At 34.6% G+C, this 17,095-nt stretch overlaps 1 protein-coding gene across 2 annotated transcripts in view; it reads right to left on the bottom strand.

The window, feature by feature from the left end:
• Hmcn1 (hemicentin 1) overlaps positions 1–17,095 on the bottom strand; it is a 376,766-nt gene that overhangs the window by 76,058 nt on the left and 283,613 nt on the right. For both annotated transcript variants that reach the window (XM_040277215.2, XM_078022483.1), the window contains 13 exons: positions 16,211–16,398; positions 14,882–14,978; positions 10,998–11,159; positions 10,108–10,221; positions 9,792–9,994; positions 9,414–9,495; positions 9,172–9,303; positions 8,674–8,823; positions 6,946–7,105; positions 4,603–4,727; positions 4,218–4,401; positions 3,541–3,638; positions 1,755–2,033 (listed from right to left, as the gene is read on the bottom strand). In XM_040277215.2, the coding sequence (XP_040133149.2) occupies positions 1,755–2,033; positions 3,541–3,638; positions 4,218–4,401; positions 4,603–4,727; positions 6,946–7,105; positions 8,674–8,823; positions 9,172–9,303; positions 9,414–9,495; positions 9,792–9,994; positions 10,108–10,221; positions 10,998–11,159; positions 14,882–14,978; positions 16,211–16,398 (1,974 nt within the window). The remainder of the gene's footprint in view (positions 1–1,754; positions 2,034–3,540; positions 3,639–4,217; positions 4,402–4,602; positions 4,728–6,945; positions 7,106–8,673; positions 8,824–9,171; positions 9,304–9,413; positions 9,496–9,791; positions 9,995–10,107; positions 10,222–10,997; positions 11,160–14,881; positions 14,979–16,210; positions 16,399–17,095) is intronic.

Here is a 17,095-nt window from a genome sequence, read left to right as displayed (position 1 = left end):
TTCATTGTCACCAGAGGGAGCTTTTGGAAATGAAATCTGGCTGGAACCTATCTCTGCTTAAGATTCTTCTTGCTTTTTAATGAGGTATGAACTCCATAAAATGTTCTCAAGGCCCTTCAGAGTTTGGCTTCTGCTAATATATATTTCCAGAATTGTCTTTCTTTCTTTCACATTCAGTTTACATGAGCCCAGACTGACAACTCCCATCTGTCACCTCTAGGTGAGAAATGTAGGCAATGATCTCTAACTCTTCACTCACCTCTAAAATCCCACCTTTCAGGGCTCAGATTCACCCTTAAGATCTAATATGGAACTTACCATCCTGCAGAATGTTATTTTAACTATATGATCCTCATCACACTCAAAAGTAACTTCTTGCTCAAGGTCTGTGTTCCTCCCAGGTACTGCAATTTGAGAGCTGAGATCTCATATTTCTTATTCTATAATGCATTCAAATACCTGCCACACAGTATGTCACATAGTAGGGATTCACAATTTTATTTGTTCAACAATGACAAGAGACATGCCTGGCACATAATGTGTATCCAATAATTCATACTTAGTATGTGAGTAATGAAATACAAGATCATGTATGTCATCTATTATAACTCATATTCTGTGAACTGATGTACAGTACAGGGAGTTGTTTCTCACCCTTAGTCCCCACCTCCCAGATGCACATTTTCTTCTATCTTTTGTTGCTAAATATTCTGGAGAACTCCTTCCATCAAGACTCTTCATTCGCTGAAAGTCCTAGCTATAACCAGTTTCTCTCACTTTGTTTATTCAGATATTGTTCTTTCTACCTCTATAGCTAAAACTCCCATTAATTCAACTCAAAAGTATCTAGTTCAATTCAATCCAACAAATATGTATGAGGAGCCTCTGATGTGTCAGAATGTCATGCAAAGCACTGGGGACACAGTGGTAAGATGGGCGGTGCTTCATACAGCTTAACTAGGGATAAAGCACACTTGAAAGTTACATAAATCACTCAATTTTAATAGGTACTCTGAGAAAGACTACAGAGCACACTGAAAACAAAGGCTAGCCCCTCCTAACTCAGATTTTTACCAAAATTCATTTTGCTGTTCTCCATCAGGAAAATTTTTGTGCTACGTAAGGAGCCTGGCATTTCCCCTACATCACAGTGAAAAAACAAAACTCCGAAAGTCTTGATTATTGAAATAACTCATTTTCATTTATCTTTCTTTCTCTTCTAAGGTCCAATCTTACTTAAAGGAAAAGTCGTGGCTTTTCTGCCATTTGTTTTCTTGTGAAATGTTGGAATACATATTCTAAATGTTTACCTTAAATGCGCACAAGAGCATTTTGAAATGATTGTTCCATCAATAATCTACATATTGGATCATTTAAGACTGTTTGAATAACATGTAATGATATAAATAGTATCCTTTCTCATCAAAATTGTATTATTAAATATGCTTTTAGTTCTTGGAAAAAGTTAAAAAGTTATCTCTTTTAACTGGCTATAAGATTTTTTTTTTTCATTCACTAAACTTTTATGAGTAGGAGTTTTCATCTTTTCATACAGATGACAAATAGATACAACAACTGAAATTTAACATGCTTTAGATGAGAGTAACTGTAGGTAAATGACATAGTAGAAATAAACATAGAATTAAATTTTTACAAATTTTGTCCCAGAGCAAATGATTCGAAGATTCTACCTCCTGAGACTTAATGGCCACTGACCTCATAACCATCCTGTATTTATCGGAATGTTTGCATACCTAGGACCTTCAGGTTGAAGTGCTTTCTGACTTCTCCAGCATCATTGGAGGCAATGCAGGTGTAGGTTCCTGAATCTCCAGTCTCTGCCTTGACCAGATGGAGGACCATGCCTTGAGTGCTGATGCTTAGGTGGGCATCAAGCCCCAGAGGCCGGCCATCTCTGAGCCAGGACACACTGGGGCTTGGGGTCCCGTCTGTAAAGCATGTCATAGAGGCAGAACTGCCTTTGACAATGGCGATTTCCTCTGTCCCCATGGCGTTGTCCATATTTGGTGGTACTAGATAGAAAATAAAGTAGGTGAAATTTATGTATTTATTATAATTTGAGATAAACTAAAATCAGAACACAAACTATTCTATACTGTATCTGTGGTCCATGAAAATAAGTACTTTAAAATAGCATATAATAGGTTTGACATTACTACAAAACCATCCATTAGGTAAGCTAATTATTAATGTTCCAAATATTAGCAGTGAAACCTCAAAATTGATTTCTTGTAGAATATACAGTGTGGGTTTTTTGTTTTTTTTTTTTTTTTTTGGTGCTGAGGATTGAACTCATGGCCTTGTGCATGTGAGGCAAGCACTCTACCAACTGAGCTATATCCCCAGTCCATACAATCAGGGTGTTTTAAGTTTTAGTGATTTCATAACTTTTTGCTTGATTTCTTTTTTTTTTCCTTTGGTAGTGGGCACTGAATCTAGGGGTGCTTAACCACTGCGCCACATATCCAGCTTTTTTCTTTTTTTTTGAAACAGGGTCTCACTAGGTAGCTTAGGGCCTTGCTAAGTTGCTAAGGCTGGCTTTGAACTTGTGATCCTCCTGTTTTAGCCTCCTGAGGTTTCATTTCTTTAATTTGTTATAATGTTTGAAATACTTCCAATAGTACATTTCTACTCTTTATGCAAAACAATGACATCAAATTCAGATTAAGTTTTATTTAAAACAACATAAGCTATAGCAATCAGTTGCTTAACTGTTCTGAGATGTTCCTGGGGAATTAAAAACATTTAGACCAGCAGTGTTTCAGAAATGGAAGGTTTTGAGCTCCTCATGGATGCAAATAGAGATACATACATGCACATGAATCTATTCACTTTAAATAATCTAAACTGCTAATATTATTAGAAAATATATTTGACTTTGTCTGAAAGACAGGTTTTGTGTCTGGATTGAAATGCTATTTTAAAAATTTTAAATTTTGTTTAATGCCAAATACCAGGTCTGAAGAGTACTTTGACCGTCAGTATGAATACAGAGCCCTTGAGAGAAAATGATCTTCCCTAGTCAGCAGTATGCTTTTCCACCAATTATTTAATTTTTAGTTGTGGATGGACTCATACATTTATTTTTAAATTTATTTTTATGTGGTGCCGAGGATCAAACTCAGTGCCTCATGCATGCTAGGCAAGCGCTCTACCACTGAGTCGCAACCCTAGCCCTCACCAATTTTTTTTCTTTTTTTGTCCTGGGGATTGAACTCAAGGGTACTCAACCACCGAACCACATCCCCAGCCCTATTTTGTATTTTATTTAGAGACAGGGTCTCACTGAGTTGCTTGGCGCCTTGCCATTGCTGAGGCTGGCTCTGAACTCGTGATCCTCCTGCCTCAGCCTTTGGAGCCGCTGGAATTACAGGCATCTGCTACTGCACCTGGCTTCACCAATTATTTTTGATAGCGGAAACCCAGATCTCTAAATCTGGCAAGAGTCAATTTTTAAAGATAGCCTGTTGATGAAAACTGGACATGGAGTAAAGCAGTAGGGTCAGTTCTGTGACACACCGAACACTTGGAGGCTGTAGTGCTTGTTGTCCACCCCAGCTCTGTTGGAGGCCACACAAGTGTACATGGCGACGTCAGACACCTGAGCTCTCACAATCCTGAAAAACAATTCGACCCAACATTTCATAATTTGATCTCAGTGGACACATACCAGTAAAATAATTATGACTTACAAATAAATTTCAGAAGGAGATTTATATGTTGAGAAATGTTACTTATGAAGCCTATATCCCATCCATCACAAAATACAGATCCCTCAAATGCAACTGACTCTACGCAGGTAATATGCAGTAACAATAAATCACTGAAAATAGAACACATTTTGAGGAGCGAATAGTTTTCAAGCACATATTAATTGGGAATGATAATACATGAAAATCATGTGATTAGCCACGTTCCTATCTCAGGCCACATATTATTTTAGTTAAAGCAGTAGTTTTGGCCATTGTGTATATGATAATAAGTCATCTATGAAAGACTCATTTTATCCAAGCCATTTCAATATTATACTTTTGTCTCTCCCCTACTAAAAATAGACTGGAAGGGGAAAAAATAAGCAACACTAAAAGCTTAGGAAAAAGTGTTTCTCAAACACTGTTTAGACGAGGAAACAATCACAGTGTGTTTTTTTTTTTTTTAATATGCTTAGGCAGTCTCAGGCAATAAGACAGGTTTACCTGATAACGTGCCCTGCAGACAACAACCGAATATGGGAGGAGAGGGGCAGAGGCAGTCCATTCTTGAGCCAGTTTATTTGAGGCGGGGGTGTCCCTGTGGCTCTGCATTCAATATTTATTGAAGTATCCACCAAAGCCGTCAGTTTCTCTGCTTCTTCTTTATTACCTCTAATTTTAGGTGGAACTATGTGATGCAGAAAGTAATTAAGAGAGGGAGCAGCATTAGTTCAAATCGCTTCCACTACAGTTGCCCACAGTTTTACTTTGTATCCCAAAAGGAAATAGTAGTGTCATTAGATTTAAAGTTAAATGCTCCAGACACCTGTGGCCTACTAATAGCCTCTTAAGGTAGCGTAATCAAGAAGGGGTGATAGTTCACACTTACCATAGACATTCAAGTTAAATATCCGGTCTTCTTCTCCAGCAGGGTTAGTAGCCACACAAGTGTATTTCCCCATGTCGGATGTGAGAGCTCCGTAAATGTTTAATGTGCTGCCATTTGCAGTCACCCTATAGAAAAGGTCAAATAGAGGCACTGAGATAATTAATCTGGGTTTATGATCTGGAGCAATCTTTCCAGATTACAGGTTCTTTTAAAAAAGTCACCATAAAATATCTTCATTTTGGATATAATAGTTCAAATTAGTTTCACTAAGTACATGGAAGCCTATTACAGTCAAAGCTAGAGAAACTGATGGAGATTCAGGCCACCAACGAAAATCATACAGTAACAGATCTCCTATTCACCAATCTCCTTATGAGAAAAAAAAAAGGAACAAAATTGGGCTATGAACTTCTATATCCAAATTACAGGCAGAGACATCTTCTTCCAAGTTAGAAAATTATATCTTTAGTTATCAGTGTAAAGTTTGAATGAAATGAAAACCACAAAAAAATTCTGGTGTGAAAATTGAAGACAGTAGATGAGAAACTGAAGAAATCACACATCAAAAAAATCTAACTACAAAAATCTGAAGACCTTACTGAGGGTGAGGAGACTAGGATGATTTAATTAAAGCAGGGCAACTCAAGATTATGTCTGAATATATTTAGCAAAAACTTTCCTACATATTAAAATTTTTCTTTTGAAGTACATCATAGTAAGTAATAGAGACAGATAATCAAAGATATCTAAATTAACATTATTGCATTATTTGTTCTCTCCACACATCATTAATTACCAAAACAAAACTCCTTTTGTTTTAGGAAGAGGTAAAATTGTTATCTACAGTTATTTCAACAATAGCAATTTCATTAGAATATCCCAGTGTTTAAAGGAAATAATCCATTTTATTATGTTATTAAATGTCATATTTTGATATCAATATTGAGAATTATAATGTCATTATCTGGACATGGTTGTATTTTCTTTTGTTAAAATGTAAATGTTAAAATCCCATGAGTTTAGGCATGTTAGTAAACAGAAAGAGCAAGCTTCCATTATCAAAACAAAGAATTAAGTTGACTTTGAGAAAATTATTTTGTCAAATTCTTCCACTTAAAAGTTCATACATATTGTGGGGTAGTGAACAAATTGTCAACAAAGTAAATGTAAATGTAAGCAAACTTAGGATGTTAATATAAGAGATAGACACTGAATTCCTATGTATGATATTATGTAAGATTTTTAGGTCCCACCAAGTATCTAGTAGTTGGCCTAGAATGTGGTCAAAATCAGCTTATCTAATAAAGATTATTAAATACTTGTCAATTATTTATAAATGTTCACATAAGAGCAATAAAATATAAAATATTTCTCTAAAATTTAATTATTTAGCAATTTCTCCAAATGTAAAAGGGACAAGTATCTAAATTTTAATATCAAATGAATACAAAGGAAATTACTCTTATCTGCCATTAAATTAAATTTATTCACTTCATTGACTAGAAAATATACTCCAAATCTTTAAATTTAAAATATTGGCTCAAAACAATACGTTTTATAGTACATTTAATTAATGCCTACTCAGGCATATAATTATTCTGTATATGTGTGTAATAGGAATTTGTGATTAAGGCATCTTGCAGAGTGTGGAATTCTGCATTGTTGTTTTGAAGGAACCGTCTATTGAAAGTAGCAGGACACCCTTACCACACTATCATTCCATCTCTTTGTGGCAAGAAAACTGACAACTGTCAACCAAAGAATAAGATTTGGACAAAGCACTGTAAAGAATAAACTGGATTATGATGTTGTTATATATTTACTCAAAATGAACCAAGCAATGGTATATACGAAGTTTGATGGTTTGAGGACCCCAAATACCTATGATTATTGATGAATCTTTTATGAGAGAAAATGGGCTTGACTTAACAGGAAAAAAGTAATTATCTTAGAATGTGGACTTTGGTATGGGCATTCTGAGATCAGAGAAATAAAATCAAGAATAGTTCAATAGTTAACTAACATTTTGAGGAATGAGTACCTGTGGATATTGTATAACACAGTCAATGGATAATGGCCTCCTCCCTCCCTCCCACCCTCTTTCTACCTCCCTCCTTCCCTCCCTCCCTCTCTCATACACACACACCAATACCCACACATTTTTGAGTGTTCTCTAAAGAGAATTTGTGTCTAATACTCCAAATATTTATCTTTTCTTTTTATACGTATCATGATAGCCAGATTCCAATGAGATGGAATTTGGTATTATTATAGGAAATTTGAAGCATTAGGCATTGTAGAAGACTTTATGGTTTATAATGCAGAGATTCATCTTAAACATACCGGGTTCTTTCTGTTTCACTGTTAATTATGGTCTTTCCATCTCTAAGCCACTGGATAAATGGGGTGGGAACACCATTTGCATTGCAGACCAGCTCGATATTTTCCCCAAGAAGGACACTGACTTCACTTGGAATTTCAGCACCAGCAATACTTGGAGGAACTGAGAAATATTTAGGATTTTTGTTAACAAGGCACAAGAATGCAAATTCTAATGAAGGAGGCAGAATCATAGAACATACCACTTTTAAAATATTTTATTTTTCAGTTGCCAATGGATCTTTACTTATATGCAGTGCTGAGAATTGAACACAGTGTCTCCCACATGCTAGACACACACTCAATCACTGAGCAACAACCCCAGCTCTGAACATGCCAGTTTTAATTAATATATTCTTCCTAGATTAAAATCAACTATTGTTATCTTCATTAATTACTTTTAAATGAGAAAGATAATTGAATCAAAACTCTTCAGTATTCCTGGTATACCTGTAAATCAATATAATTATTTAATTATGGAGGCTGGTAACAGATCTGTCTCATGGTGCCCTTCTAGGTAAACATAATCATTCATAGATTAAATCCTCAATGGATAGTTCCTCAAAGAATAGAATTAATATAACTCAGAAGAATCCGTTTTTTCAAACATTGGCACAAAGGTCTATGAGAAGTATATAACTTAGTTATTTCTTTCTCCAATATCTAGTCTAAATAATATTTATCTGGATAATGGATAGACTTATTATGTCTTCAGAATCCAATAGCTTCAGTTCTATCCAATCATGCTTGCGCTTTAATAGTTTGGTCAAGATAACGTGAAATAAAGAGAAAGAAACACCTTTAAATCCCTATCCTATACAATTATAGTTAAAGGGATGTGTGGGCAGCAGCTCACAGGCACTCCCAGGAACCAATTTTTCACGTCCTCTCTTATCTGCATTCAGTGATGTCATGTGGGAAGCTGGAAGAGGGCGTGGTGGGCATATGTCCTCCAAGAAACTGGCAAATAAATGATCGTATACAAACCAGATCTTTATCCTTAAAGTATCAATTGTTACACATTTACTAATCCATCACTTCAGTCTTTCCAAATATTATCCTAGCCATGCAGAAGATGATAAAAACAATATCAAATCTACATATCTAAACCCAGAATATTAAAGAAGTCAATAAGAATGTTAATAAGAGACTTTCTATAATTAGTGTGTAATATATGCCAAGCACTAGACCTAGGCCCTGTATACAAACATTATCTCTAGTCTTAAAACATTCTAAATTATAGAAAAATTCTGGTAAAATGTTTGGTCATATCACATAACGTATGATTGGTGTCTATATATTGTTAATGCATAAACAAAATTTTTTATTTATGAACTGTATCTTATTTACACAAGTAAGAACAGATTTACAGACTTGGCATCCAAATAAGTTATGCCAGTTTTAAAAAAATAAGTATAATTCAACATAATACATATAATAGGAAGGTAATAATTTATTAAAAGTGAAAAAATAAACTTCCTAAGTTCCACTATTCTGTTTTCTCTCATTTACTTCCATTTTCATGAAAAGAGAATTTTACTGATAAATGTGGAACTGACAACCGACAATATTTTTGGTGATTTAAAGACACGTTGAGTCAATTGCTAATGATCCCTTTAAATGCAGATTATTTTGTTGTATAAATTGAATATAACAAATAAACTGAACATAAATCAGGTGTACATGACATACCTTGAATCAAAAGAATATAATTCTTCTGTGCCTTCCCCTCCACATTTGATGCAATGCATGTGTAGTTTCCACTGTCTGAACGCTGAGATCGAGCAATTTGGAGTTTGCTACCTCCAGACAAAATGTGAACTTCCAGGGAGTCAGAAGTTTCTACAGGGAGAAACCAAGAAAAGCAAAATTAAAGAAACTTCTATATCTGACATCTCTACAATTCACCACCAAATACCTTGATTTATGTACTAAACATATTTCTTAAAATTTTGTTTTGCTTTTGTACTTTTATTTTAAATGTGATTATTTTAAAAAGGAAAAGCAAGAAAAAAATCTCTTTACAGAAGGAATGACCATTTTACAATGAGTCTATTTTATAAATTCATATGTCAATACATTAGACTTATATGATGCACAGTTCTGGCATGATGTTGAAAGTGTGCTAGCCTTTTTATCTAGCAATTAAAGTCAAAAGAAAACAACCACAAAAATGCACAAAGGTGTTACCTATGGGCTTGTGGTTCTTTAACCATACTATGGTGGGAGGTGGAATCCCAGTGGCATCACATGTCAAGGTCACCGGATTGCTGATCGTCTCCACGATCACTTCTTTTTCAGGCCCTTCTATACTGGGTGGCACTATAAAAAGACAGAAGAAAATCATGTGTCCTCATTAAACTAATTTAGGACATTTTCTTTCATTTGCATATCTGGGGGGAAAAAGAGTTGTATTAGAGGCAGATGCTCACCATATACATTGAGGTGGAAATTTTTATCATCCCGTCCTGCTACATTTATAGCTTTACATACATACTGGCCTGTGTCAGAAACCTAAAAGAAAAAGATACTATTGTATGTGCTCCATTAAGTTATAGATGACCAATCACACTGTTTGAGTGTAGATTAAATCATCAGTCATCTTTATGTTCAAATGCCCCACTTCTAATCAGCCTCTGCAATCCTGATACTTTTTTAAAAAATGAAAATAAGGTCAATGACATTGACTATGTATTTTTTAATAAATACTTTTTTTTTTGGCGGTAGTAAAGGGAACATGTGACTTCCAATGATCTCTTCTGCAACCCCACCAGGGAGTCTTAACCCTCAAACAAGAATAAAAGATGAACCTCAGCCTTCTTGATGTGCAGCATTTGTCCATCAGTTAAAATTTGGATGTGAGTGGACTCTGTTATCATCCGCCCGCTCTTATACCAGGTGATGACTGGAGGTGGGACAGCATTTGATTCGCACTCCAAGGACACTGAAGTTCCTTCTCTTACGTGAACTATGGAGACAGACTCGCTGCCGTGATCCTTAATGGTTGGGGGAACTGAGGGAAGTAAATAAGAACAGAAGAATTATTATTTTTTCATCAAATTGCTCAGATAGAAGTAGTGAATAATAGTTTTTAAATGAAATAATATTAAGAGAGTGAAAACAAACCATAAACAGTCAGGGAAACCTTTTTCTTGCTTTCACCAGCTTGATTGATAGCTATGCAAGTGTATTCTCCACCATCAGATACCTTGGCCCGAATAATCTGTAGAGTTCGACCCCCTGTGGGCAGATACGATGTAAATTGAAGAACAGAGGTTGTTCTAATAATTATCAATAAGATAAATGGTAAAATACATCATTTTCCTTAATAAAATTATTTTGAATCATTTCATTTATTAAAATGAAATAATTGAATCAGTTTTCCTTGATCCTTTCTTTTTTATCAATTTTAGTTTCATATAAAGTAAGAGACTCAAAATTTTTCTCTTTAGTAAACAGACGTGGAAAGGAAAACTATTTGATAGGTTCTAGTGAGAAAATACTAATTGTACTATAGCTAAAATACTTAAAATGGTCGAGGATTTAAATTGTCCACAGTGCAGAAATAACTGCAATAAATAGATTATCTGTCCATCTATCTTTCTGTTTCTTTGCCTCTAATCTGACTGTATTATTTTCTACTATCTATCTATGTATTTATCTACCTACCTATCTATTCATCCTCAAGAAGTGTTGGGATTGATTAAAAACAACCAGTGGTTAATAAAATGAAAGTGCTATTTACCATCTATACTCAGAATTACTAAGCTGTTCTGTTCTTAAATTCCATAATTTGTTAGAGGAGACCTTGTTTTTCTACATTTTCACTGAGTTCATGAAACTCTTTATAATCTTACCCTAATGGTCTCTCATGGGTAAGAGAGGCATTTTCTGTGAACAAATAAATGGAGCAAGATAAAAGTTTAGAAAGAGACCAAGTCAAAATGCCATTTGTATTAAAATAGAGGAAAATGAGAAAGTTTTGCCCACCTTAAAAAGAATAAAAAAATCCTTACCAGGTACAATGAGAGCATTTGTGTTTGGCTTGATAGGCTGTTCATTTTTGAGCCAACTGAGATCAGGAGGTGGAAAGCCAGAGACCTCACAGGTCAGAGCAATGAAATTGTTCACCACCACGGTGAGATTTTCAGGGTTGGGGCCAATGACACTCGGAGGAACTGTAAAAGCATATATATTAAAATGAAACCTGATGTCAGAAATGCATATTCCAATTTATTCCATGTTAGCCCAACCACTGTGCTCTGTGAAGGCACTGAGTTAATGCTCCTGTAGGTTATCCAGCTGACTTTACTAGAATTTCTCAGTGCCTTCATCAAGCTTAGGTATATCAGGTTTATTTTTTCCAACTGAAAGAAAGAACCAGAATTTTCTAATCAAGAATATTTTATATTTATTTGTAAAACATAGATGGCAATTCCTAAGATGGTTTTGTCAAAGTACAAATAAAGACCTTATGGTATTTTTTTTTAAAGTTCATTTGAGTAATCTTTTTAAAAATATTATAGCCTACTTAATGCTTTTCTCTTCTTGTGATAGCAACAATAGAGTATAAATTTAATTTTAGGGTATCTATCAATAAATCATATAATATTTTTATAGTGAAAAATCAACGTAACTTTTAAGATAAGCAAAAATTCTAAAAATAATAATGTTTATTGTTCAAACCCCCAAATTTAAAAAAGCAGTTCAGATAAAAGGTGGAATAAAACAGAATAATATGTAAATATGGAATAATTGATGCTTTATAACAGATGGAAAACACAGAATCATACATTTGAATGGTTTCCTGTGAAGAGGAGCAAAAAGGGGGTGTAAAAATGAATGAATGAATAGGTTAGCAAATAAAAATAAAAATGGATCTTAGATCAATGAAACATAAGACATGAATTAAAGTATGAAAGTAATAAAACATTTGATTACATGCACAGTTATATTAAGACTGAGGTCTTTAAATAACATCAAAAACATCAAAGAGAAAAATCACTTCTTAAAATGTTATGCAAGTTTTTATTTTTTACCCAGTAATTAATTATGATTTTAATTCATTAATGTATCAAATATTTATTGAATGTTTGCTGTATTCACGCTTAGTGTTAGACAGTACAATGTGGAACAGGTAGTAATTTGGTGATAATGGGGTTAATAATTTGATGGTAATGACACTAAACTAAAAGTAACATAACATTTTTTGAGTAGCTGTGTTGCATTGAACACTGTTTTAAACACTTAAAACACTTCATCCCATTGAATCCTCACACACCTTGTATGTTAGATATAGTTCTTATCCTCATATTATGAATGAAAAAGTTGAGTCAGAGGTTGGCATCTTGTTAAAGATTTACAGCTAGTTACTGGAAGAGACAGGTTTGGAAGGTAAGCAGTATGGCTCTACAGCTCTCATTCTTAGCCACTGTTTTATGCTGCCTGGTAATCATAAATATGATGAGTGTCAATCAGAAGATCAGGGCAATAACAGGGAAGTAACCTAGTTTGGCAATCAGGAGGAGAAAGGGACATTTATGAAGATACTTAAAATATCATCAGGAATAAGTAAAAGAAAATGAGCATGTTTTCCAGAATGAAGGCAGAGTACATACAATGATCCAAATGGGGGAAAGACCAAGGCACCCAGAAGTCTAGTAAGAACAGAGTTTGAAGAGCAAGGTAGGGATGGGAATGCACAACATTAAAGGCCTAAGCAAAGATCAGATCTTCCAGGGTTTTCTGCACATCATCAAGAATGCTGAAACATAGCCCAAGGAATGGGAAGCAGAAAAATGGTATAGACAAAAAAATAATTTAAAGTTATCAATCTTAAAATGAACCCAGCTGTTATGTATAACCATAATGCACTAATAAAAGCATTAAAAAATAAAAACATAAAAAAACCCCACCACATCAATCTTGCAACAGTTGAGATAACTGATTAGAAGGCTGCAGGTACCCAGAAATGCCAGTTAGGATACTACCATTATAACATCTACAAAACATTATGTCAGCGAGTTGAGGATAGTGTTAGAAATATTTATGAAAGTGAGCACACCCCAGAACACTTTGCAGTAGATTATCAGAACTCATTGTGGCAAGGCTTAAAAGGAGTGAAAGTTGGCAGGGATGACATCAAATTATTGTCGTTTCAACTAGGGACAGATGTGGTACCTTTTCTGAGACATGGCTCTCTGGAAGAAGAAAACATTTTTGTGGAAGTTTATGAGTTTCATTTTAGGGTCACTTTTAGACATTTATGTCAATAAGAAGTAGATATTTGAACAGAAAGGCTTTAGAGTTTTTGAGAGGGCTCTGGCCAAAGATAAAATCTGAAAACTATTTTTCATATAGAAACTGAAGCCTGGGAGTGCTCGAAACCTCCTAGGAAAAGGGCAGGCACAGAACAGTGCCCAGGAGTTGGAGAACTAAAGTGCAATGATTGGGTAGAGGGGGAGGAACTGGCCAAGGCCACTGGGAACAAGAGGTTGGAAAGGAAGATATAAACAAGGGTGTGGATGTCTCAGAAGCCCAAGGAGGAGAATTTATGAGAAAGACAATGGCCAAAAATGTCAGAAGGTCAGAAGGGAGAAAGATGCAGCCAGGAGAGGGACTGTTGGACTTTTTAATACAAAGCCAGTGATCAGGTTCAGTGAAGTCCTGAAGGTGAAACATGGAAGGCCGGGTGGGAAGCAGCAGCAGGGGTGAGGAAATGGAGCCATTCCATATACACAGCCATTAAGGAAGCCTGAAATAGGGGAGAAAGTGAGGGATGCAGCTAGAGAGAAATACTAGGTCTAAGAGAGTGCACTGGAAATAAAAGACAAGTGTTTCACAGACAGCAAACTTTGGTTGGTATTAATACTCCTTATATATCACAGTAAATTATTAAGTACCTATAATGTGTATTCCCTATGCTAAACACTGGAAATACAAAGACAAATGTTTCACAAACAGCAAACTTTGGTAGGTATTAGTACTCACTGTATATCATGGTTAAAAAAAAAAATCCATCATGCTAAAGAAAAGTGTTTTGAAGAGAATTTTTTTCATGAAAATGTCAGGTATTTACAAATGAGCTAAAATTAAATATATGCATATACTTATATATGTCATTATATAATATATACATATTATATATACTGATAATATATCATAACATATTCATAATATATAACTCATGCAAAGGGAATCTTTTATAATAATTTTATCATTTCTAATTTAATGAAAGTGGCTGCATCTCATGAACATAAAATTATTCTTTTTTGGTAGAAAAACAATGCCTTTTTTAGAAAAAATATATAATTTTTATATATGTATACTTATGGATTTCATATATATGTGTGTATGTGTGTATATATATATTTATTTACATATATGGAGTTTTTAGCATATATGAGAATTTAAGTCTCACAAATGAATTAGGTGTGGTGGTGATTTTTAAGGAATTAATTTAACTCCAAAAAGTGATTTTTCTTCTCTCCAGGAAGGATGTTAGGTATAACAATATAAATTCAATATAAATTCTGCAGTTGAGGACCAAAACTGGTTCCAATCAGGCCTAGTAGAAACATTTTTATGATAGAAAATCTATATTTGTTTCTACCTGCACTAAAGTTGCAGTATTTCAGATTTCAAATTTTTATTTTACTTTCACCTATGAAGGAGTAATTGCTTTCTCTTGAGGGACTGAAAAATATAAAAACGGCCTTCATAGAAGTTTTGTACTTTATAAATCCTACTAGCTACAGTAGGAAGAAGAAAGGAGATTGAATGAATGCCGGCTCCACATATTGATCAAGTTAACTACAGGAAATAAGTTATATAATGCAGAACGTGGCTTCCTTGCCTTTTCAAGCATCCCTAACAGATGGTTTTTGAACTAGGCTCTTACCATGAACATTGAGGTTAAAATATTTTTTGGCACTTCCAGCGGTGTTCCCAGCCACACACACATACCTGCCGATGTCTGTTATTTGAGTATTTAGAATCTAAGGAGAAAAAGAAGAAGTCACTACTAGAATTTAAATGAAGCAACTTGTAACATTTGTCATTTAAAAGAATATACAATATATATTCTATCGAGTTAATATCAGATGAACATAAGAAAATGAATTTTTTTGTGCATACGGATGCTGATGATGGCTTTTTGGTCATTCTTTAGAGTTGTCCCACCACTGTGTGATGGAGCCATGACTGGCTTGCTGGACGCTGTGATCAAGTGTAGCAGAATCAGCCCAGTTACTGCATTTGAGGCTCTGAATATGTGTAAGAGCTCAGACAAGATGGTCAGAGCCATGGCGTCAATCCACAACTCTGTGCAGACACTTGAGTAAGCCCAGACGACACCAGAAACATCACATAGGCAACGAGCAGACCATGGGCTAAATAAATGCTCATTTCAAATCATTAAGTTTTGGAGTGGTTTGTTTTATACAGCAATAGTTAATATAGCAGTATATTTTATTTATTGTAGTATGCAGAAATTTCTATGAATCCATCTATGTATCTTTTGGCTTTAGACACAAAAACATTTTGGCAGAGGATGTGTGATAATAAAGTAGAAATATTCATGATACTTAGATAATAATTTGAGAATGGCAGGTAGTGAGCTTTTTTGCATGAAGAACTCTGTTATATCTGACTACTGTGTTGGATATGCTGATAGTTATGCTTAGATTCTTGGAGGTCAATACATTGTTGTTTATTATGCTCAAACTATAACCTAAAGCATATATTTACAAAATAATTGTTATTTCTATACATGCTTAACTTTCTTTAAGGACACTTGAGTAGCAAAACATAGAAACACCCATTAATAAACAACAATCCAGTATATTCATGTGGTTTCCATTATTACTTGTTAATAAGGACACATTTTAATATATAGTGAATGTTACACCACATAGAATTTTATCACCAGGAAATATGTAACAGAAAGGCTGACAGTAATGAGTTTTTTTTTATATTGTGGCTCTTAACACAAAGACTATATCATGTACACGTAGAAACAGTTTCTAGAAAAAATCATATCAAATTGTTAATAATGGTGATTTCTGACAGTGGGAATAAAATGGGAAAGAAGAATTTTAGTTGGATATTCTTGAAGTTCTTTACACATACAGCACTTAATAAACTAATAAAATTATTTTTAAAAATCCGAGGCAATTATTACAATGTACAAAATCAAAAGAGTGTTTCGAAACAAGATTTTTACTTTTACCTGTAGAATTCTGCCATTAGATAGAAATTTATGATGATCATCTTCTAGCAAGGGCTGTCCATCTTTTTGCCAAGAATTCCTGGGTGCTGGGCTGCCGCTGGATGAACACTCCAACAGGGCACTCTTGTTCACCAGCACAGTGACCTCTTCAGGGAGGTCACGATTTGCTCCCTTGATAACTGGTGGCACTAACAAATGATCGCAACGAAGATATTGACAGGCAATAAGGGCTTTTCTAAATTATTTGAATTCTCTAACAGCTTTCAACAATAATTACTGCTGAGGATGGGGCAAAAGGAACACTTAAGCCTTGCTGGTGGGACTTCAAATTAGCATAACCCTTTGGGAAGCAGTATAAATATTCCTCAAAAGACCAGGAATGGAACTCAGTCCTCTCACTCCCTGGTATTTATCCAAAAGAACTAAAATCAACATACTATAGTGATGCATGCATACCAATGCTTATTGCAGCACAATCCACAATATCCAAGTTATGGAACCAATCTATACACCCATCAATAGAGGAATGGATAAAGAAAATGTGGTATATATATATACACAATGGAGTTCTACTTAACCACAAGGAAGATAAAATTATGTCATTTGAGGGTAAATGGATGGAATGGGAGAATAGCATGCTAAGTGAAATAAACCAGACTCTGAAGATGGAGGGAAGAATGTTTTCTCTTATATATGAAAGCACGAGAGGAAAAAAGGAATTAAAAAAAAAAGGGAAAGGAGGATCTTGTGAAAATACAAGGGAGATCAGCGGAGTAGAAGTGGAGGAGGAGAGGGAAAGAGGAACAACTAGAGAATGAAACTGACCGAATTACACTAGAAGCATGTATGGATATTTCACAGTGCATTCCAATTTTATATATAACT

The sequence above is a fragment of the Ictidomys tridecemlineatus genome, chromosome 10 (assembly GCF_052094955.1).
Source record: "Ictidomys tridecemlineatus isolate mIctTri1 chromosome 10, mIctTri1.hap1, whole genome shotgun sequence".
NCBI classification, from domain to species: domain Eukaryota; kingdom Metazoa; phylum Chordata; class Mammalia; order Rodentia; family Sciuridae; genus Ictidomys; species Ictidomys tridecemlineatus.
The sequence above is the reverse complement of the archived record's forward strand: the minus strand, read 5'-3'. Positions and strand labels throughout refer to the sequence as shown.